Genomic DNA, 19,041 nt, shown 5'->3' on the forward strand with positions numbered 1-19,041 from the left:
GAAAGATGGGGTGAATAATTGAGAATGACTAAGTCTGTTAACTGGTTTGGCCTGCCTTAACAGTAGTAAATGTTTCTCTTTGCATGGAAATCTTCGCTGATTGCTTTCGAAAAACAAACAAGGTTCCTTTAGTTGGATGAACATGTTCTGAGCACATTAAGATTTGCATCACTCATTGGCAGAGTAAAGCTGGGCTGACTTATTGTTTATAAACATGTCTTGATAGCCTAGCGTACGAACCCAGATGCAAATGCAATTTTTCAATTTATGCTTATGGGGTGGTATTTATTTATTTATTTACACAGAGACACCATTCAGCTTGTTTCTCGTATCGCATGTAAAAGTGAAGACAAGCGAGTACAAGGAATTTATAGCCTCAAAGGCCCACAGGAGAGAGAGCAAGCACTGAGATATGCCAGTAGTTTAATTTGATATTAAAGTAGTATTCGTAAAAAAACAAGAAAAGTTATTCAAACAGTTTGCTGTGAGCTTTGTAAAATCTGCTGTGTGCTATGAACCTGGCAACACATGGTCCTGGCATGTGTCTTCCATATGCAGTGAAATAATGGCATGTTTATTTATTTCATAAAATTTAGATACTGCTTGATGGTAGGGGAAACCCTCAAAACAGCCTACAATTTTTTTTTTTAAAAAAATTATCACTAAAAACGCACACAGTAAATTAAAAACCCAGACCCCAATAGAATAGACTCAAGAAATAATGGCATGGTGCTTAGTATGTAAGAAGCTGCATGCCCTTTAATGTCCATTAGATAACCCCTTGCTCAGGAAGGGTAAGTATATGGGTTGCTTCTCCATTCTGTACTCTGGGTGGCAGATGTGGTCACTGGCCCATAGGCCTGTTGACCTGAACTACTGGATTAGTAAGGGGTGAGATGAAACTTCAGGTTACTTCCCTTACTCAAGCCTGTTCTTGAACGTCTGTTAGTGAGGAATTGTTGGTGTAGCTGTGGCCATGGGAGGGAAGGGTTAGGCTGTGGAACAGAAGGACCACAACAACTCAATGACTGCCTCTCTCCATATGAACCTACCTGGACCCTGAGATCATCTTCTGAGGCCCTTCTTCATGTGCCTCTCCCATGAGAGGTCCAGAGCGTCGTAACATAAGAATGGGCCTTTTCTGCAGTGGCTCCTCATCTGTGGAATGCTCTCCCCGGGGAGATTCGCCTGGTGCCTTCATTATACACCTTTAGGCGCCAGGCAAAAACGTTCCTCTTTAACCAGGCTTTGGGCTGGACATTCAATGCCCTTTCAAAATGGGTTGGGGAATGGGGATTGTTGAATTCTTCTTGTTTTTATTATGTATTTTGCGTTTTATATTGTGATTTTATGTTGTGAACTGCCCTGAGACTTAAGGGTATAGGGAGCTATGCAAATTTTAATAGTAGTTGTAGTTGTTGTGGTAGTAGTAGTAATGTGCAGTGCATTTGTGGGACTGACTGGATTCATTGTGAAGTCATTTGTTTGTTCTCTAACTGGTGTGATTGGTTCATTGTATTCCAATCTATATAATTACAAGCTTATATAAATGGCAAGGTCAGGTTTTAAGCTTGCTTTTGATGTACCGTAATCTTGACCTGATAAAGGATCAGTGTGGGAGTTCTTTTATGATATAGAAACCTTCATGTTACGTCTCTCATAATAAAATATTTTCTCTTGATCCTAGTGATGATGCCTAATGGTTTCTATGTGCCTTAAACAAAAAGGTGATTTGTGTGATACGTTAAGTCAAAAGTGGCCCATAAACTAGCACTAAATACATCATTACATTACCTTTTAAAACTGCATCAGGTTTTACCTGACAGATAAGGACTTTCCTGCTGCCAGCACAGCTGGTGGACACGGAAGTGAATAGAAATATATCAAAATTAAGTGTTATATCTGACAGACACAACTTTTTTTGGTTTCCATGGGTTTCTTCAAAGAGTTGGCAATCGCTAGTGATCTATTATGAGCGCTTGTGAAATTTCCACACTGTTATCCCCACCCCCGTGCAAGCTGTCTTATATTAAATCTCTTTCCCAAACTTGGATCTCCAACTGTTTTTTGACTACAACTCCCATCATCCGTAGCTAGCAGGACCCAGTGGTCAGGAGTGATAGGAACTTTAGTCCAAAAACTGCTGGAAACCCAAGTCTGGGAGACACTGTTTTAAATTATGCTTTTTGTTTTACATGCAGAGGCTTTTTCTTTTATATGGATCGGTGCTCTGCAGCTACAAGTGCTGCATTTGGATAAAGCTTTTCTTTCTGGGGTCATCAGTTATAAAAATAATGGATTGCTTCCTGTTCCTGCCAGCTGATTTGATCAAAGTCTGAAGTTCATTGGGAACTGCAAGTTACATATATAGCATGGAATCCAAGTCATACATTCTTGTTGGTTGATGCTGATTACATTAACTGTTTGTGCGCGCACACCCGCCCCAATAATTCAAAGCAGGTTATTCGGCAAAAGCAAGCGATCAAGCTCCAAAGTTATTTCCTCCTCAGGAGTGGAAGTGAACCTCAACCACCGCTGAATCTGTTGCTGACATTCCATGAGCCAACAAGCTATTTGGCTCTAGTGTCTGATGGAGCATTTCAGTTTCGTCCGTGAACTCGGTAATCTGGCAGGTCTAATGCTCAGTCCCGATGCCTCTAATTGGCATCGGTGAGATATGGTTAGTGGACAGAAAATCTGCCCCTGCCCCAGTGCTATTTTTTCTAGAAAAAGGGGTGCCAGAACGCACCACAAACGCCTACCTTGTTTGTCCCATTTTTCTGAGAAGTGAGAAAGCACAGTATGAAGAGAGAAAAAACATGGACACTCTTTGTACTCACTTCCTCTTGCGCTTGCCGATCAGAAGGTCACAGTTCAAATCCCCGCAGCGGAGTGAGCTCCCGTTGCTCTGTCCCAGCTTCTGCCAACCTAGCAGTTCGAAAGCACACCAGTGCGAGTAGATAAATAGGCACTGCTGTGGTGGGAAGGTAAACAGCGTTTCCGTGCGCTCTGGCTTCTGTCACGGTGTGCTGTTGCGCCATAAGCAGTTTAGTTATGCTGGCCACATGACCTGGAAAGCTGTTTGTGGACAAATGCCAGCTCCTTCGGCCTGAAAGCAAGCTGAGCGCCAAAACCCTATAGTCACCTTTGGCTGGACTTAACTGTCCAGGGGTCCTTTACCTTTGTTGTTGTTGTTTAGTCGTGTCCGACTCTTCCTGACCCCATGGACCAGAGCACGCCAGGCACTCCTGTCTTCCACTGCCTCCCGCAGTTTGGTCAGACTCATGTTTGTAGCTTCGACAACACTGTCCAACCATCTCTTCCTCTGTCGTCCCCTTCTCCTTGTGCCCTCCATCTTTTCCAACATCAGGGTCTTTTCCAGGGAGTCTTCTCTTCTCATGAGGTGGCCAAAGTATTGGAGCCTCAGCTTCACGATCTGTCCTTCCAATGAGCACTCAGGACTGATTTCCTTAAGAATGGATACGTTTGATCTTCTTGCAGTCCACAGGACTCTCCAGAGTCTCCTTTACCTTTACCTTACCTTAAGTTTAAAAGGTTCCTACAGAAACAAGGCTGGCTAGATTGCTTCTTCTACAGCGTGTTCTGTGAGGAAAATCTCTCCCTGCAGACTCCAAAAGATGAACACCCGCAGGAAGAACACATAGTTCTGTTAGGCTTAGGGTGATATGAGTTTTCTCATGCACCACCCTACCTCAGTTATAATCTTCTAGCTTTTTTTCTCCCCCATGGCTTCTAACAGATTAAAAAGGACAAATGTCAGTAGAATCTATTGCCCTCCCCAAGCCATTTTTATGGAAGAGAGATGATAGACACAGGTGAGGCCTACTTGTAATGATCGTTTTGATTGGTAAACAGAGGAGATAGGCAGAAGAATCTATTATTATTATTTTAAATCATTTTTATTAAGTTTCCCATTTTAACAATACAATCAAATCACATTTAATGTTCCAAATTACAGTGGTACCTCAGGTTACATACGCTTCAGGTTACAGACTTCGCTAACCCAGAAATAGTGCTTCGGGTTAAGAACTTTGCTTCGGGATGAGAACAGAAATCATGCTCCGGCGGTGCGGCAGCAGTGGGAGGCCCCATTAGCTAAAGTGGTGTTTCAGGTTAAGAACAGTTTCAGGTTAAGTACGGACCTCCAGAACAAATTAAGTACTTAACCCGAGGTACCACTGTATACAAATGCATATCAAATAGTCCAAATATTCTGCCTAAATTATAAAAAAATTGTTGGGCCTTCAAGGCAGAAACATCTAGGAAGCCTCTCAGTCAGTGGAAATACATTAATAATGAGTGTGGGCAACAGGAGAAAGCCTGGACTATGACTTTTAAAGTTCTGGGGGGCTCAGAATCTCGTGAGGGATCGTGCACTGGTTCATAGGAACGTAGGTGGTGCTATAGATTCCTTATGTTAAAATGAAGAGCTAGGTCTGAGTTCCACCCCAAAATATGCCAATGGTTTGAAAGAGTAATCTATAATCTTCTTAAAGCTTTGGCGAGTTTAAAAGTGGCAGTTAACTGGCTGACCTAAATATGCAAATATTAAAGGAATGTGTGGGGTTCTGAACGTGATTAAATAAATACTATATCAAGTTTTGAAATATCTGCTTAGGATATTTTATAGACTTGTGGTCTTCTGACGTCATCTGCAACGAGATGGAAATATAACATCTATGATTAACAGAAGTGTCTTCAAAGACACTTGGGCATCACTGTAGGTCAGAATAGTTATGCTGCATTTGTTAAAGTCAGAAAGCTAAAATTTGGTGTAATTTGTGTAAATTGGTCTAAAATTTGGTCCAACACATATTGATTACTAAGTGAAACGTTTGAATAGTGGTACCTCAGGTTAAGTACTTAATTCATTCCGGAGGTCCGTTCTTAACCTGAAACTGTTCTTAACCTGAAGCACCACTTTAGCTAATGGGGCCTCCCACTGCTGCCGAGCCACCGCCACACGATTTCTGTTCTCATCCTGAAGCAAAGTTCTTAACCCGAGGTACTATTTCTGGGTTAGTGGAGTCTGTAACCTGAAGCGCATGTAACCTGAAGCGTATGTAACCCGAGGTACCACTGTACTAAGTGAAACATTTGTACACTGAATAGTCAAAACACACGTAGCAAAGCCTAGCGTCAAAGCCACACATGAGACGACACACAATGGTGTGTTACTTGCCTCTTCACATCTTTGAAACATCCTTGGAAGAGGGCAAGAAAGAGCTATGTCGTATTCAAGAATTTATGTATGCTGGTAGATTGCCGGGTGCATTCATAATTAAATGGAACGCATTAAATATTAATATTTTCATAGAAATTTTATCATTCCTATTTAAAGTTAAATGTGATCCAAAAGCGCTTTCCTGGCAGTTTTCTTTTTGCATTTCATTTCCACCTGACCTCAATCACCTACATTCCTCCCCACGGACCCTGTACCCCAGCCATGCATATATATCCTTGCCAATTCAGGATTATACTTTCATACCCTCCAACATTACTCAGATGAAAATAGTGACATTTTTCACTCCTCCCCAACTGACCCTCCTCGACCCATTTTTGTCCCCCGCTGAGCATTTCCATCCCCTTGCTTTCTGCCTGCACCTCTTTTGCCTATTGATGTTTATTGGTTTTTCCAGTTTTTTCAATGAATCAATGCCAAGCTACATCATATTACATCAAATTTAATACAAGAAGTTGACTTTTCTCTCTTCGTCCTAGACGCGTTCCTGGTTTTTCCCCATTACAGCTTAGTATTGCACATTTTCCCCTCATTCACGATCCATTCCTTATGTTCAACTCCCATTATCCATCAACTGTTGATTTATCCATACCTACTTGTATATTTTGGGACACGGGTGGCGCTATGGGTTAAACCACAGAGCCTAGGACTTGCCGATCAGAAGGTCGGCGGTTTGAATCCCCACGATGGGGTGAGCTCCCATTGCTCGGTCCCAGCTCCTGCCAACCTAGCAGTTCGAAAGCACATCAAAGTGCAAGTAGTTAAATAGGTACTGCTTCGGCGGGAAGGTAAACAGCGTTTCCGTGCGCTGCTCTGGTTTGCCAGAAGCGGCTTAGTCATGCTGGCCACATGACCCGGAAGCTGTACGGCGGCTCCCTTGGCCGATTAAGCGAGATGGGCGCCACAACCCCAGAGTCAGCCATGACTGAACCTAATGGTCAGGGGTCCCTTTACCTTTACTTGTATATTTACCAAACAATATTGTATACCCTTATACAACCCCTTGCCTATCTGTTCTAAATCATTGCTTATTATTTCTATGTTAATTTCCCTTTCCTATCTTCTTTTCATCTTGTGTGTGCAGCTTTAAAAGAAAAATTGACTTTTTGCTCTTCATCCTAGGTATATCTCAGGTTTTTCCCCCCCTTTGCTTCTTGATATGGCATCTATAATTCACATGGCATCTATAATGGCATCTATAATTCACAATCCATTCCTTATGTTCAATTCCCGTTTCCCATCAGCTGTTGTTTTATCGATACATCATATACCGTTAAAGAGCAAAAGAGATTACACATTTCCTTGCCTATCTGTTTTAAATCACTTAGCTTTCTGCCCACACCTAAGAGGCCGGTCAGCCTTTCCCCCTCATTGCCCTCTTCTATGAGGTCATATAAAAAGGCAATTCTCACTTTGCCACTTCCGTTTATATGGAATCCCTGCCGAGGAAGACGTGCAAAAGCTCCATCATCTGCAAACTGGCTCTCAGTGAGCATGGTTAAAAGGATGCCTGCAAGTCTCTTTAACTTCAGTCATTCAAGATGCATTGTGAGCTATTGATTAAGTATAAGTTTTCTATTTAAGTTTTTCTGATTGGAAGGAGTCGGCTAAAGATCCAGATACAGTGGTACCTCGGGTTAAGAACTTAATTCGTTCCAGAGGTCCGTTCTTAACCTGAAACTGTTCTGAACCTGAAGCACCACTTTAGCTAATGGGGCCTCCCGCTGCCACTGCACTGCTAGAAAACGATTTCTGTTCTCATCCTGAAGGGTTAGCAGAGTCTGTAACCTGAAGCATATGTAACCTGAAGCGTATGTAACCCGAGGTACCACTGTACGTGGAAAATATGGCTCTTGAAGCTGCTTACAATGTTTGATGGTCCTCGTTTCTTTGATTAGGTCTGTTGGTTTTCCCCCCAGTTGTAAGTGTGGCATGCCATTCCCCCCATCTGTAGACCATGATGTGCCCAAGAAGAGGACAAAATCTGCCTCGGAAACAGAGCTGCTTCTAAATTTAATTGCATAAAACCACAATATAATCTAATATCAGTACAGCACTGTATTCTCCTGCTTCAGTTGTTGGATGTCTTAAAGGGAGGAGACGGGGGAGCTCAATATCTCTCTCTCTCTCTCTTTCTTTCTTTCTTTCTTTCTTTCTTTCTTTCTTTCTTTCTTTCTTTCTTTCTTTGCAGAATGCATTTTTCTTCATCCAGAATCAACGCAGTGTGTTGTGTTGGATGTTGTGCAGAGTCCTTCAGATGTAATTGACCTCCTCCTTTGTGCTGACAGAAGAAAGCCTTTCAAAAATATTTCTCTCCTAAAGCGTGATATGGCACACACATTTCCCATTTTGTTTTCCATTTTGCCTAATTATAAGACCTTATGCTTGAAAGCTGAACCACAAAGCAGAATACCTACTGAATTTCTGTTACCCTGGAGCCCCACCCTGCTCTCTCCAAGTATAAGCTTTCCTCCAAAAAAAAATAGTAGTTTATGCAGCCTTAAAATTTAGTATACAGTGGTACCTCGGGTTAAGTACTTAATTCGTTCCGGAGGTCCGTTCTTAACCTGAAACTTCTTAACCTGAAGCACCACTTTAGCTAATGGGGCCTCCTGCTGCTGCTGTGCCGCCGGAGCACGATTTTTGTTCTCATCCTGAAGCAAAGTTCTTAACCCGAGGTAATATTTCTGGGTTAGCGGAGTCTGTAACCTGAAGCGTATGTAACCCAAGGTACCACTGTAATTGACATTATTATTTATAACTACATTTTCAATGAAGAACATGCCACCTAACATTCGATGAATGGGCAGGAGAGCAAGCAAAGGGCAAAAGCTGAATTTGTTCATTTCTCCAAGGTGGTGGTCTCAAGCGAAGAGTCCAAGATAACAATAAGAATAAGAATAATGTTATTATTTATACCCCAACCCATCTGGCTGGGTGGTCCCAGGCACTCTAAAACAAAACATTCGTGCAGATTCAGAAATCTGCAAACGTTAAGAATTTCATATCAGTCTCCAAGCGTTTTCAACCACCTGCCAGTCAGCTCATAACAAAAGCAGGACTTTGCATTCCCTTCGATGAGAGGGAAATGATCTGCACACCCACATATGTTTCCTATTTCATATTCAAAACAGTTTGCTCTTATAGAAGAGAATAGACACGCATAAACACATGTGCACATGCATGATTGTGGCTGCCGAAGCTTTGATGAGCAATCTGTCCTTGATGCCAGCGCCCCCTGATAACATTCGTTGCCTTTCCCTGCCTGCCAGTTTTCCCAAGTCATTCCGATGGACATGATCCAGCGATCCCTCGCTGCGATATTTGCATGCCGTGCTTACTTAGGTGTAAGGAAGGCTACTATTGTCTGGATTTACCAGGGGCTAAGCTTTGACTGTCACCAGCTAGGAATTCCGAAGCTCTTATTTGGCAAGAGTCTGTGGGACAAATTGAAAAAACTGATAACAATAAATGAAAAATACATTATGATGATTCTTTTTTCTGACTGTATTTCAGAATTTTGAGTTACTAGGTTGAAGAAGGGGATTTTGCTTAGATCAAGGAAAGAGAATTCAGTAAAATAGGGGGGAAGCCCTTTTTCAAACCCTCGAAGGGGTGATCTGGGCTCATGGCCCCATGGACAAGAAATATGTCTTCATGTTTGTACCTTGACTTCTGGGATGTGGGTGGCACTGTGGTCTAAAACACAGAGCCTAGGGCTTGCTGATCAGAAGGTCGGTTGAATCCCCGCGACGGGGTGAGCTTCCATTGTTTGGTCCCAGCTCCTGCCAACCTAGTAGTTCGAAAGCACGTCAAAGTGCAAGCAGATAAATAGGTACCGCTCTGGCGGGAAGGTAAACAGCGTTTCTGTGCGCTGCTCTGGTTTGCCAGAAGCGGCTTAGTCATGCTGGCCACATGACCCGGAAAAACTGTCTGAGGACAGACGTCAGCTCCCTCGGCCAGTAAAGCGAGATGAGCGCCGCAACCCCAGAGTCATTCCCGACCGGACCTAACGGTCAGGGGTCCCTTTACCTTGACTTCTGGTTGTGGAGGGTACATATTTTCCCAGGGGAAAGTGAATCGAGTTTGGGAGGGGTTTGTTTCTAAGAACTCAAAGAGGCACTGTGACCCATTGTTATCTCAAGACTGGAAGAAACCTTAGTGACTCTAGGGAGGGAGTTTGATGTTTTTGCTACTTTACAGCGCAGTGAGATGCGTGTCTACTCAGAAGTAAGTCCCATTGAGCTCAATGGTGCTTACTCCCAGGTAAGAGTATATTGGATTGCAGCATAAGCTTCCATTCAGGAATATATTCATCTGGGGCAGTGGGAGTGAGAACTAGTCAAATTCTGCCTTTTCTCTGAGTCGCACGTTGTTTGACCATTTTCCCTTTCATGTCTTTTCAGATTCTCCGCAGTCTGCTGCTGTTTCCTACAGTGGAACGTATGGCTGCGTCCCCACAAGGCAAGCTCATGACACCCCTGCTCACCTGGTTTCGTTATCCCTTGTACATGCTTTCCTACTTCACATCGTTTCTCCCAGACAGAATAAAACACTTCATGTTACGTTTGGCATCTGTCATAGTGCACCTAGATGACGCTACACTAGCAACTACTATAGATTTTCTCAATTTCGATTCTGTTGGTAAGTAGAAACAGCGAGTAATACTTCCTCTTTTCCCCTAAATATTCCTGTCTAGCATGCTGTTTTGAAGGATATGGATGTTAAGGGGACAATAACCTAGGGATAAGAAGTTTTTAAGGATTTGAGCGTATAGCGGTGGATCTGGTTGTTTTCCTCAGTACAGAATTGAAGAAAAACGAAAATGCCTTGTCTCCAAAAAAGGGAATAAATTGCTGTTTTAGGGAAAACTCGTGGATTTTCAGAATAGCCTTCTGAGTGCCATTCTTTCCATGATCTGCAGCGTTTACCTAAGAAGAGCCTTGTTGGATTAGACAAAACCTCATGTAGTCCTGCTTTCTGCTTTCACAGCCAAGATCTGCCTGGATAGCTCCATAGGGTAGAGCATGGTGCTGATAAAGCTAAGGTTGCAGGTTCGATCCTCGTATGAGACAGTTGCATATTCCTGCATTGCAGGGGGTTGGACTAGATTGGGGTTCCTCAAATTATGGTTCGCGGGCTGGATCCGGCCTGCCTGGGATCGGGAGGAGATTGCAGAGGAGAGAGGCACCCCGCGTGCCCTGGACCCCGTGTGCCCCCTCTCCTGCTTGCGGCCTCCCCGCCCGTCTGCCTGCGCACCAACTGGGCAGCCCGGGCCTCTTCCTGCCCACCCGCGCAGATGCAGACCTCTCCCCGCCCGCCTGCCTGCCCGCCCACCTCCCCGCCCCAGAGGCCAGCAGTGCGTAGTCAGTGGCCCTGCCTGCCTGCCTTGACCACTGCGGCTGCCCACTGCGCTGGGGAAATGGCTGCAGCCGCGGGCGAGGACAGGCCCGGCACGAGGGACTTGCTGGCGCTGCAGCACACCGCACCCTTGCCGCTGCCTCCGGGGTGCCCACCTCTCCTCCCAGGGCCTGGTGCCAGCCCCGATCCCCGATCTGGACCGCCTGCAGGGCTGCGATGTGGAGTTCATGATGCGCCAGGCGACGGTGACGATCGGGCGCAACTCGTTGCAGGGCACCATGGATGGGAACATGGGCCACTCCAGCCCCCGCATTGGAGTGCAGTGAAAACTTCATAACAGTCAGTAATAGAGAAACCAGAAAAAGCACACCCAACTTAGCTTTATAATAAAGATATGGCAGTTGTGTCTCAAACATCATCAGGTAGTGTTACGTCATCAATTGGGATGGCAGAGGAAAAAACATGCATTCAGAAAGACCACATTTGGCAGAATGCATGCAGACTTACTGCTCAAGTGAAATCGGGACATGCTGAGAGGAATTGTCTTTTTCAACGCCCCTTGATTAATTTATTTTTAAAATAAATTTTATTATGGTTTAAAGAGGAAAATACAAAACTTAATATATTTTCCTTTATTTTAACCAAACCAAGACTTTTATCTAAATACAATACAGTGGTACCTTGGTTCTCAAACACCTTGGTACTCACACAACTTGGAACCCAAACACTGCAAACCTGGAAGTAAGTGTTCCAGTTTGCAAACATTTTTCGGAAGCCAAACATGCTCCGTTTTGAGTGTTGTGCTTCCTTCTTGAGTGCCACACTTCTGTCTTGAGTGTTATGCTGAGGTCTCTCTGTTTTTGCTATTTATTTTGTATTTTTGTTTTTGCGGCTTTTTTGTTTTGTTTTTGTGACTATGTGGAACCCAGTTCAGCTACTGATTGATTGATTCTGCGACTGCAGTACATTGTTTACTGCTTTCATTTTATGGATCAATGGTCTCGTTAGATAGTAAAATTCATGTTCAATTGCTGTTTTAGGGGTTGTTTTTAAAAGTCTGGAATGGATTAATCCATTTTGCATTATTTTCTATGGGAAAGCATACCTTGGTTTTGGAATGCTTTGGATTAAGTTTGAGAACCAAGGTACCACTGTAAAAATACAAAAAAGAGAGGGAAGGGAGAAAGAAATGGAGGGGGGGAGAAATAACTTTTTTAAAAGTGTCAAAAATAGGTTAAAAAAGAAAGATAGCAAAATAAAATTGAGAAAATAAACAACTCCCAGTTCTTCATCTGTCCGCTATATGAAGACAATATTCATATCTAGTATAACACCCAGCAAAACCGTGTGTGTGTGTGTATTGCATGCAAAAAGTCTATGAGAGGTTAATGATTAATTTTGTAGGAAGGACAAGGTAAAGCCTATATGGCCAGGTGAACCTTCTTCCGTGACAATTTTGGGCCAACAGTTCTCCATCCATACCTGAGGTGGGACTCACAGGCCAGAGACAGACCTTATTTTAAGCAACCTGGGACTCAGAAATGGCTTTGCTCTGGCTAAGGGAATGATTTCAGGCACAAGGAGAGAGAACGCTGTGGTATTTGGGCGAAGCATTGGAAACTTCGCTGTTGCAATGCAGCAAGAGAGCTCCTTTGGCTCCAATAGCGTTACACCATTTTGGGATTTGGTCCCCTCTCTGACAGCTTTCGAAATCTCTTTACGTAATTAGCCAGTATTGAGAGTGACTAGTTTTATTTGGCTGTACTTTGCTAGCTGCCTTTAAATAAAATTAAGTACTCATTGATTTCAATGAGTGGCCTTCGCTGGAAATGAATCATTGTGGTTGACTGAGTTCAAAGGAAATGCCCACAAACATTAAGACTTTGAGAGGGAAAGAGTTTTATATAGCAACAAGCTCTTAGACCTTCCTGTATAGGTAAGTAATCTAGGAAGTGGCGTGGCCCGTAGCACATGCTTTGGATTAGCAATAACTGACAGTATCTTGGTCGGCGATCTTGCCTATTCTAACTCCACTTTACCTCTGTGAATTTGAACGGGGAAAGAAAATGGGAACAAACTTTGTTAGGGCCATATCCTCTTGCCCTTTAATAACCTGCTAAGTATGGCTCAGAAATATTCAGCAAATGAATTTATTCCTCCTCTCCAGGAAGTTTGTGTCAACTCATGAAAAAATGTATGTGTGTTACCTTTGGCACGAACATCTGCCTCATTGCTGTAATTGCAATAAAAACCACGATGAAGGGCAGAAAAGATGGTAAAAAGTTTCCTTAAAAGTTATGCATCTGTCAGAACAAACTAACCTGCCAGGGACTCGTTACCACGTCCGGAGCTTACTCACAACAATATGTTTTCTCTCCTCTGAAAAGGAAATGAGATTTAGAAAACTTAATTATAGCAAGACCTAAGCACCCAGCCCTATTTCCACCCAGGCCAAAAAGCAAAGCACCATTAAGAAAGAGCGGGACCTGAGGCATGATTCTGGTTGTGTTGTTGGTTAATGGGAGACTTTTGCTAAAATCAAGATTTTGCTCCCAGGTACATAGGAAGACTCAACAACTGAAATTGCATTAGCCTGTGCTCCTCACTACACAATCCTGGTGCTGATCCAGATAACGCTCACATTAACAAGATTCTTTCCCTTTGAAGAGGGGTGGATGCTTATACCTCTCTGAGAGTTGTAGTTTTGTGAAGGAAATAGGTGTCTCCTAATTAAATATACTCAAGAGTCAAGAGTGGATTTCATGCTCTTTATTCAGCTCATAGTGGTGAGGAGGAATGGAAGTCCCCCCAGAATGTCTGCTTTGTATACATTATTTACACAATGGGCCCCACGTGATTGGCTAATTCCGGGATTCTCCTGTAGGCCAATCAGGTTGCGGATTCACTTCCACCTGGAGGACCAATCAGACTGCTACATTCTGAATCCTGTTGTTCTAGGACCAATCAGACTGCTGCATTTTGGATCCTATTCAACTCAGTACATAACACCTAAGAACTCTGAGCATCCTTAACAAACTGCAGCTTCCAGAACTCTCTGGGGTGAAGCCATGACTCTTTAAAATAGCTTCTTCAGTAGACATCTCCAGCCTTACACTTTTACACAGATTGCATCCCAGATGAAATCCCCAAGCATTTCCCCTTGGAAAATAATGGAACTTCCCAACTTGGTCTATTCAGAAGTCTTTTTCTCCAGTTGTAGAAACAGTATAAGCTGCTAGATGCAAGCTCTTCTAGAATGTGGGGTTCTACAAAAAGAAAACAGTTTGCAATGTAGTTTGGATTTTATCCAACCAAGTTATCCTACTCACAGTAGATCTGCTGTAATCAATGGACCTTATTTGATCATGTCCATCGATTGCAATGAGTCCGGTATGACAGCTTGGTTGAATGCAATGCATTGTTACTTTGTAGCATGCTTTAAAAGAGCAGTACATATTTCTATCAATTTTATTAATGTACCACCTGAAAAAATATTTTCCCGCAAACATGTATGTATTGGTCTTTAAGGTGAGGGCAGACAGGCCTGTGTCTATACAGCACAGGATTTATTGTCCACTAGCTTGACGGGCAAACTTCCTCCATTTGTTTCGGTAAAATTTCCACAAAAGCACAGACATTACATAATGGATAAACATTGCGAGTCTTTCTCTTTTTTTGAGAGGCAGGCTTGTAGGTCAGAGGTTAACTTCTGGATGACAATGAAGATACAGATAAGCACAGTAAGCAAAAATGGAAAAAAAAAACCCAACCCTTCCCTCTGAATAGCCTATACGTGTCTGGTCTTTGCAATCTTGAATCTGTGGCTTCTCTTGAGGAATTTCCTTGTTTGTTTAACCTGTTTATTGACCAGGGGAGTAATGGAGACGGTTTATTTTATGATACTTGGAAATGGTGGAAGAGACCAGGGAGCGGGGAGGAATCTTATCTTGGGAAACAGCATTTGAAATGGTTTCTTTGCTCCGTTTTGTTTTTTTGAGTAACAGTCTTCTTCTTCCTGCTGTATATTAAGAAAATCATATTGATGGGTATAAAAGCCTAATAGTTGGCAATTAGAGGGCCAGTTTTGGGCAGAGCAGCATAGCTTTCTCATTTCCTTTCCTCCTCCTTTCACTTTTGGCCTTGGGGAGAGGTTAAAAGCCAGCGCAACGTTTTTCCAGGGTTGAAGACAGAGTCTTCAGAAAGAAAGTCCTGGCTCTCTGAAGCCTGTAGTTAAGAGATTAGCAGAAGCTAAAAGGTCTCTTTTGATTTGTTACAAGATGTGCGTTAGTGGTGGTTTTTGCACACAGGCCACCAGTTGCCTATTACTGATATTAAGCAATGAGTGTTGAATCAGGAATGGAACTTTCTGTTAACACAGTCTAAAGTCTGATTTATATTTAATATTGAAATATGTGTCTGAGGCACCATAAATGTCCACTTGGGACAGTTAAGTTTTTCGACTGCTGGTCATGTGTGGCACTCTATTTTTATTTTATTTTTTAAGTTTGCTGACCCCTCGTCTAGTTCAATTTAAGGCATCTTCCTTCATTCCTAATATGTCCCTACTTTATGTCCATTACGCAGCATTTTGATAATAAATGTGGCTTAACTTACATATTGCCGACGTGACAAGACCATTAGATGACTGCTTCAGCTAGTTCTGAAGGGATCCATTCAGCCCACGTTGAATAGGCCAGTTTTGTAATATGAGCTGGTACTTTTCAGCATTCAAGTCCTTCAGATTCAGATAATTCTGGCTAGAATGAAACAATGGTGGGTGGGATGTTATCCTTTCTAGTTCGGAGCTTTTTAAACACCGCCAGTGCTCAGATAAGATTTTAAGCTTCAGGAGCTGGTTAAAAATAATAAAAATCCTTCCATGGCACTGCTGGTGCTACCATTAGGAAATGGTCAAAGTAATTATGGTAGTAGATATTTAAATTTTTATTCTTAAGCATTAAATTAGGGTTGCCGTATTTCAAGAAGTAAAAATCTGGACACAAAAGAAGTTGTTGGGCTTTTCATGGGGGGGGGGAGGGAAAATTGCCAAAAAAGTTGTGCCGATTTTTCAGAATTCCCCCTGGACACATATTGTTGTCTTTTCAACACAGACCTCTTGTTTATTTCAGCTGAACCTCAAGAAAAAGAAAAGCGGAAACCCAGGAGTGTATCTTGTGTGTGTTAAGCATGATTCATTATACAGTACTGTGCATCACAGTGATTCATGCATGAATTAGTAATGCACAGCCGTTGTTTGGTTAACACTAAGAGCTAACAAATAGGAATTGTGAAAAGAGTGGGTATTCGTTGAGAACGCAGCAGTATGAGAGTGATGCCCTGATTCTCAGTAAATTCACTTGGACATAGGTTTTGCTTATTTCATTGGAACAACTAATCTCAGTTCCAAAAATGAGAGCTCTGACAGTGTCTAAGCATGGATCTAATAAGCTTTGTACAACCTTTTACAAAAGTTTTGTGGGTTTACACTGTGGAAAATATGTACAAACTTTCATAATCTTGCTGTAAATGGCCCTTTCCATGGTGGTGTAGAACAGTGTTTCCCAACCGGTGTTCCGCGGCACACTAGTGTGCCGCGAGACGTTGCCTGGTGTGCCGTGGGAGGGAGGCAGGCGAGTCGGGCGGCGGGAGCGCAAGGCTTGCGCACGGCAGCCGGCAGCACGGAGCACGGGGCGCCCTTCGGAGGCCGCCCCGTGCTCCGCGCTGGTGTTGGCCAGCCTTGCGCACCCGGGGGATCTCCCCCCAGGAGCGCAAGGCTTGCGGGCAGCAGCTGGCAGCGCGGAGCACGGGGCACCCTTCGGAGGACGCCCCGTGCTCCGCGCTGGTGTCGGCAAGCCTTGCGCACCCGGGGGATCTCCCCCCCCCCGAGCGCAAGGCTTGCGAGCGGAAGCAGGCAGCACGGAGCACGGGGCGCCCTTTGGAGGACGCCCCGTGCTCCGCGCTGGTGTTGGCCAGCCTTGCGCACTCGGGGGATCTCCCCCCGAGAGCGCAAGGCTTGCGGGCGGCAGCTGGCAGCGCGGAGCACTCCGCGCTCGTGTTGGCAAGCCTTGCGCACCTGGGGGCGCGTGGGGCGCCCTGAAACAGAGGGTTCCCCATGCTGCGGACTGTAGCCTGCCGCCCGCGCCAGGCAGACATGGGCCAGCCCCACAAGCTCGGGGACAGCGGGGAGGCGCAGCACCGCCATCCCACTGTCCCCCGACCTGGTTTTGGGGGGGGAAATAAAGGAAAAAATTTTTTCCTTTATTTCCGCCCCCCAAAAAAGTAGGTGCGTCCTATTTCATAATAAAGTAATTATAAAATACTTTCTTTGTGTTTATTTGATGCCTATTAAAGAGAGTTACTTTATATATAGTCAATATAGGCACACAGTTAATTTTTTAAACATTTTCTAATGGTGGTGTGCCTCGAGATTTTTTTCATGAAACAAGTGTGCCTTTGCCCAAAAAAGGTTGGGAAACACTGGTGTAGAAACATTCCCGTGCTACCTTTTTCATATGTCTTCCACTCAGATATCCTATGGTGCCATAGGTGCCAACTTCCTGGGGCTAGGCACCCACAAATTTTCGTGCCAGGGCCATGCATGCTGCCTGGCACCCATGGCCACAGGGCCAAGCTGGCACTCCTGTTTGGTGTCCTTTCACCTTGAGCTGGTGTGGTGTAGTGGTTAAGAGCGGAAGACTCGTAATCTGGTGAACCGGGTTCGCTTCCCTGCTCCTCCACATGCAACTGCTGGGTGACCTTGGGCCAGTCACACTTCTCTGAAGTCTCTCAGCCCCACTCACCTCACAGAGTGTTTGTTGTGAGGGAGGAAGGGAAAGGAGAATGTTAGCCACTTTGAGACTCCTTAGGGTAGTGATAAAGTGGGATATCAAATCCAAACGCCGCTGCTGCTGCTGCTGCTGCTGCTGCTTCTTCTTCTTCTTCTTCTTCTTCTTCTTCTTCTTCTTCTTCTTCTTCTTCTTCTTCTGTGCTTTCTGAATGGCATGGTATATGGCTGAGCTCCAAGGTACATTTGATCAAAGAGAGAAGTTGTATAAGCATATACCGAGTCATTACCCCAGAACAAGTGGATATGCCCACAGTCTTCTGCAAATTGGAGTGCCTTCTTCATTAAAGTGCCTTTGCAGCTCCCATCTTATACCTAGCTGCTAGAAAACCCAGTGACAGCATAGCTTGAATGGTCCTGCGCTTCCACAGTTGTTAGCTATGCTATTTGACGTTAGGAATGATATTCCATAATATATAGTTTCAGGAGAGTGTTTCCCTTACCTGTGGAAACACGTTATATTTTACCACCTGCCTTCCAGGAAAGGAGGCCAAGGAATAGCAGCCTCTACTATTTTCACATTTCCTCTGCTACTGTTTATTTTCCTGTGTGATGCCTGACTAAAATGTTTGCTTAATGTTGTCGGACAACTCACCTTCCCAAGACGGCACTTAAGTGTGGCTTGAAAGAAACTCCAGGTCTGCTTTGTCCCCCCTCACTCCCTCCCTCTTTTTTTTTTTTTTGCAAGTGAACTAAGGTTTTCCCTATTTAAGAGTGCGATGCTCATATTAACTTAGTGAAGAGAAGTGAATGGCTTTTAAAGGATTTATTATGTTTACGTACCTATTCATTTGTCAAAGTGACTCTGCTTTATAATTTGCCCTGTTTCCGAAATAGAGAAAGAGGGGAAAGTTTAACAAGGTCACTTTACTGCTGGTAAGAGCTTTGATTTCCCTACAGATGCCCTGTGTCAAAAAAACAAAACAAAACCCCATTTTGGTTTGGTTTCCATAATTATGGGGTTTTGGTTTTGTTTTGTTTTTTCAAATAAAAAAATATTAAAAGCTGTCAGTTTTATTTCCATCATAAATATTGCTCATGAAGCTTGAATGCTTTGATAATGAAAACGGTTCATGACTTCCAAGAAATATTAAGCACAGTTTGGGGGTTTCTGACATCCTTCCTGAGGTTCCCGTTTGAAGGAGAACTCAGTTGCAGTGAGTCATGCACCGTGCTGAAAGGAAGGAAAGAGAGAGAGGTGAGATTGAGGAGATATTGAAAAAGACCCATATGCGGAAATACTTCTGTCAGATATGGGTCATTAGGCAGGACCAGCCTAACTGCACCCAAGCACCCCACACAGTCTCTAGGGGCAGTAGTATTTAGGGGAAATAGTGAAGTAGCAGGTCTTCTAAGAGTTTTGTGTGCCGGCATATCTGCAAAACTGTAAGACATTCCAAGGCAGCACATCTATAGAGCGGCAAAATTTGTCTGACCTTTAATGCATAGGCTTCAGTTTTCAATTTTTTTTTACTCCCAAATTTCTTGGCATCAACGTTAAGAGATAATAGAATGACTAACCGAAAGCTTGCAGATCCTTAAAGAAGCATGTGCTAATTTAACATTTCTGAGT

At 43.6% G+C, this 19,041-nt stretch overlaps 1 protein-coding gene across 2 annotated transcripts in view; it reads left to right on the forward strand.

The window, feature by feature from the left end:
- LDAH (lipid droplet associated hydrolase) overlaps positions 1–19,041 on the forward strand; it is a 285,265-nt gene that overhangs the window by 50,487 nt on the left and 215,737 nt on the right. For both annotated transcript variants that reach the window (XR_014166943.1, XM_081906514.1), the window contains one exon: positions 9,670–9,907. Coding sequence is in view for 1 of the 2 variants with exons in the window: in XM_081906514.1 (XP_081762640.1) it covers positions 9,670–9,907 (238 nt within the window). In the remaining variant the exon portion in view is untranslated. The remainder of the gene's footprint in view (positions 1–9,669; positions 9,908–19,041) is intronic.

The sequence above is a fragment of the Podarcis melisellensis genome (assembly GCF_964234715.1).
Source record: "Podarcis melisellensis genome assembly, chromosome: 3".
NCBI classification, from domain to species: domain Eukaryota; kingdom Metazoa; phylum Chordata; class Lepidosauria; order Squamata; family Lacertidae; genus Podarcis; species Podarcis melisellensis.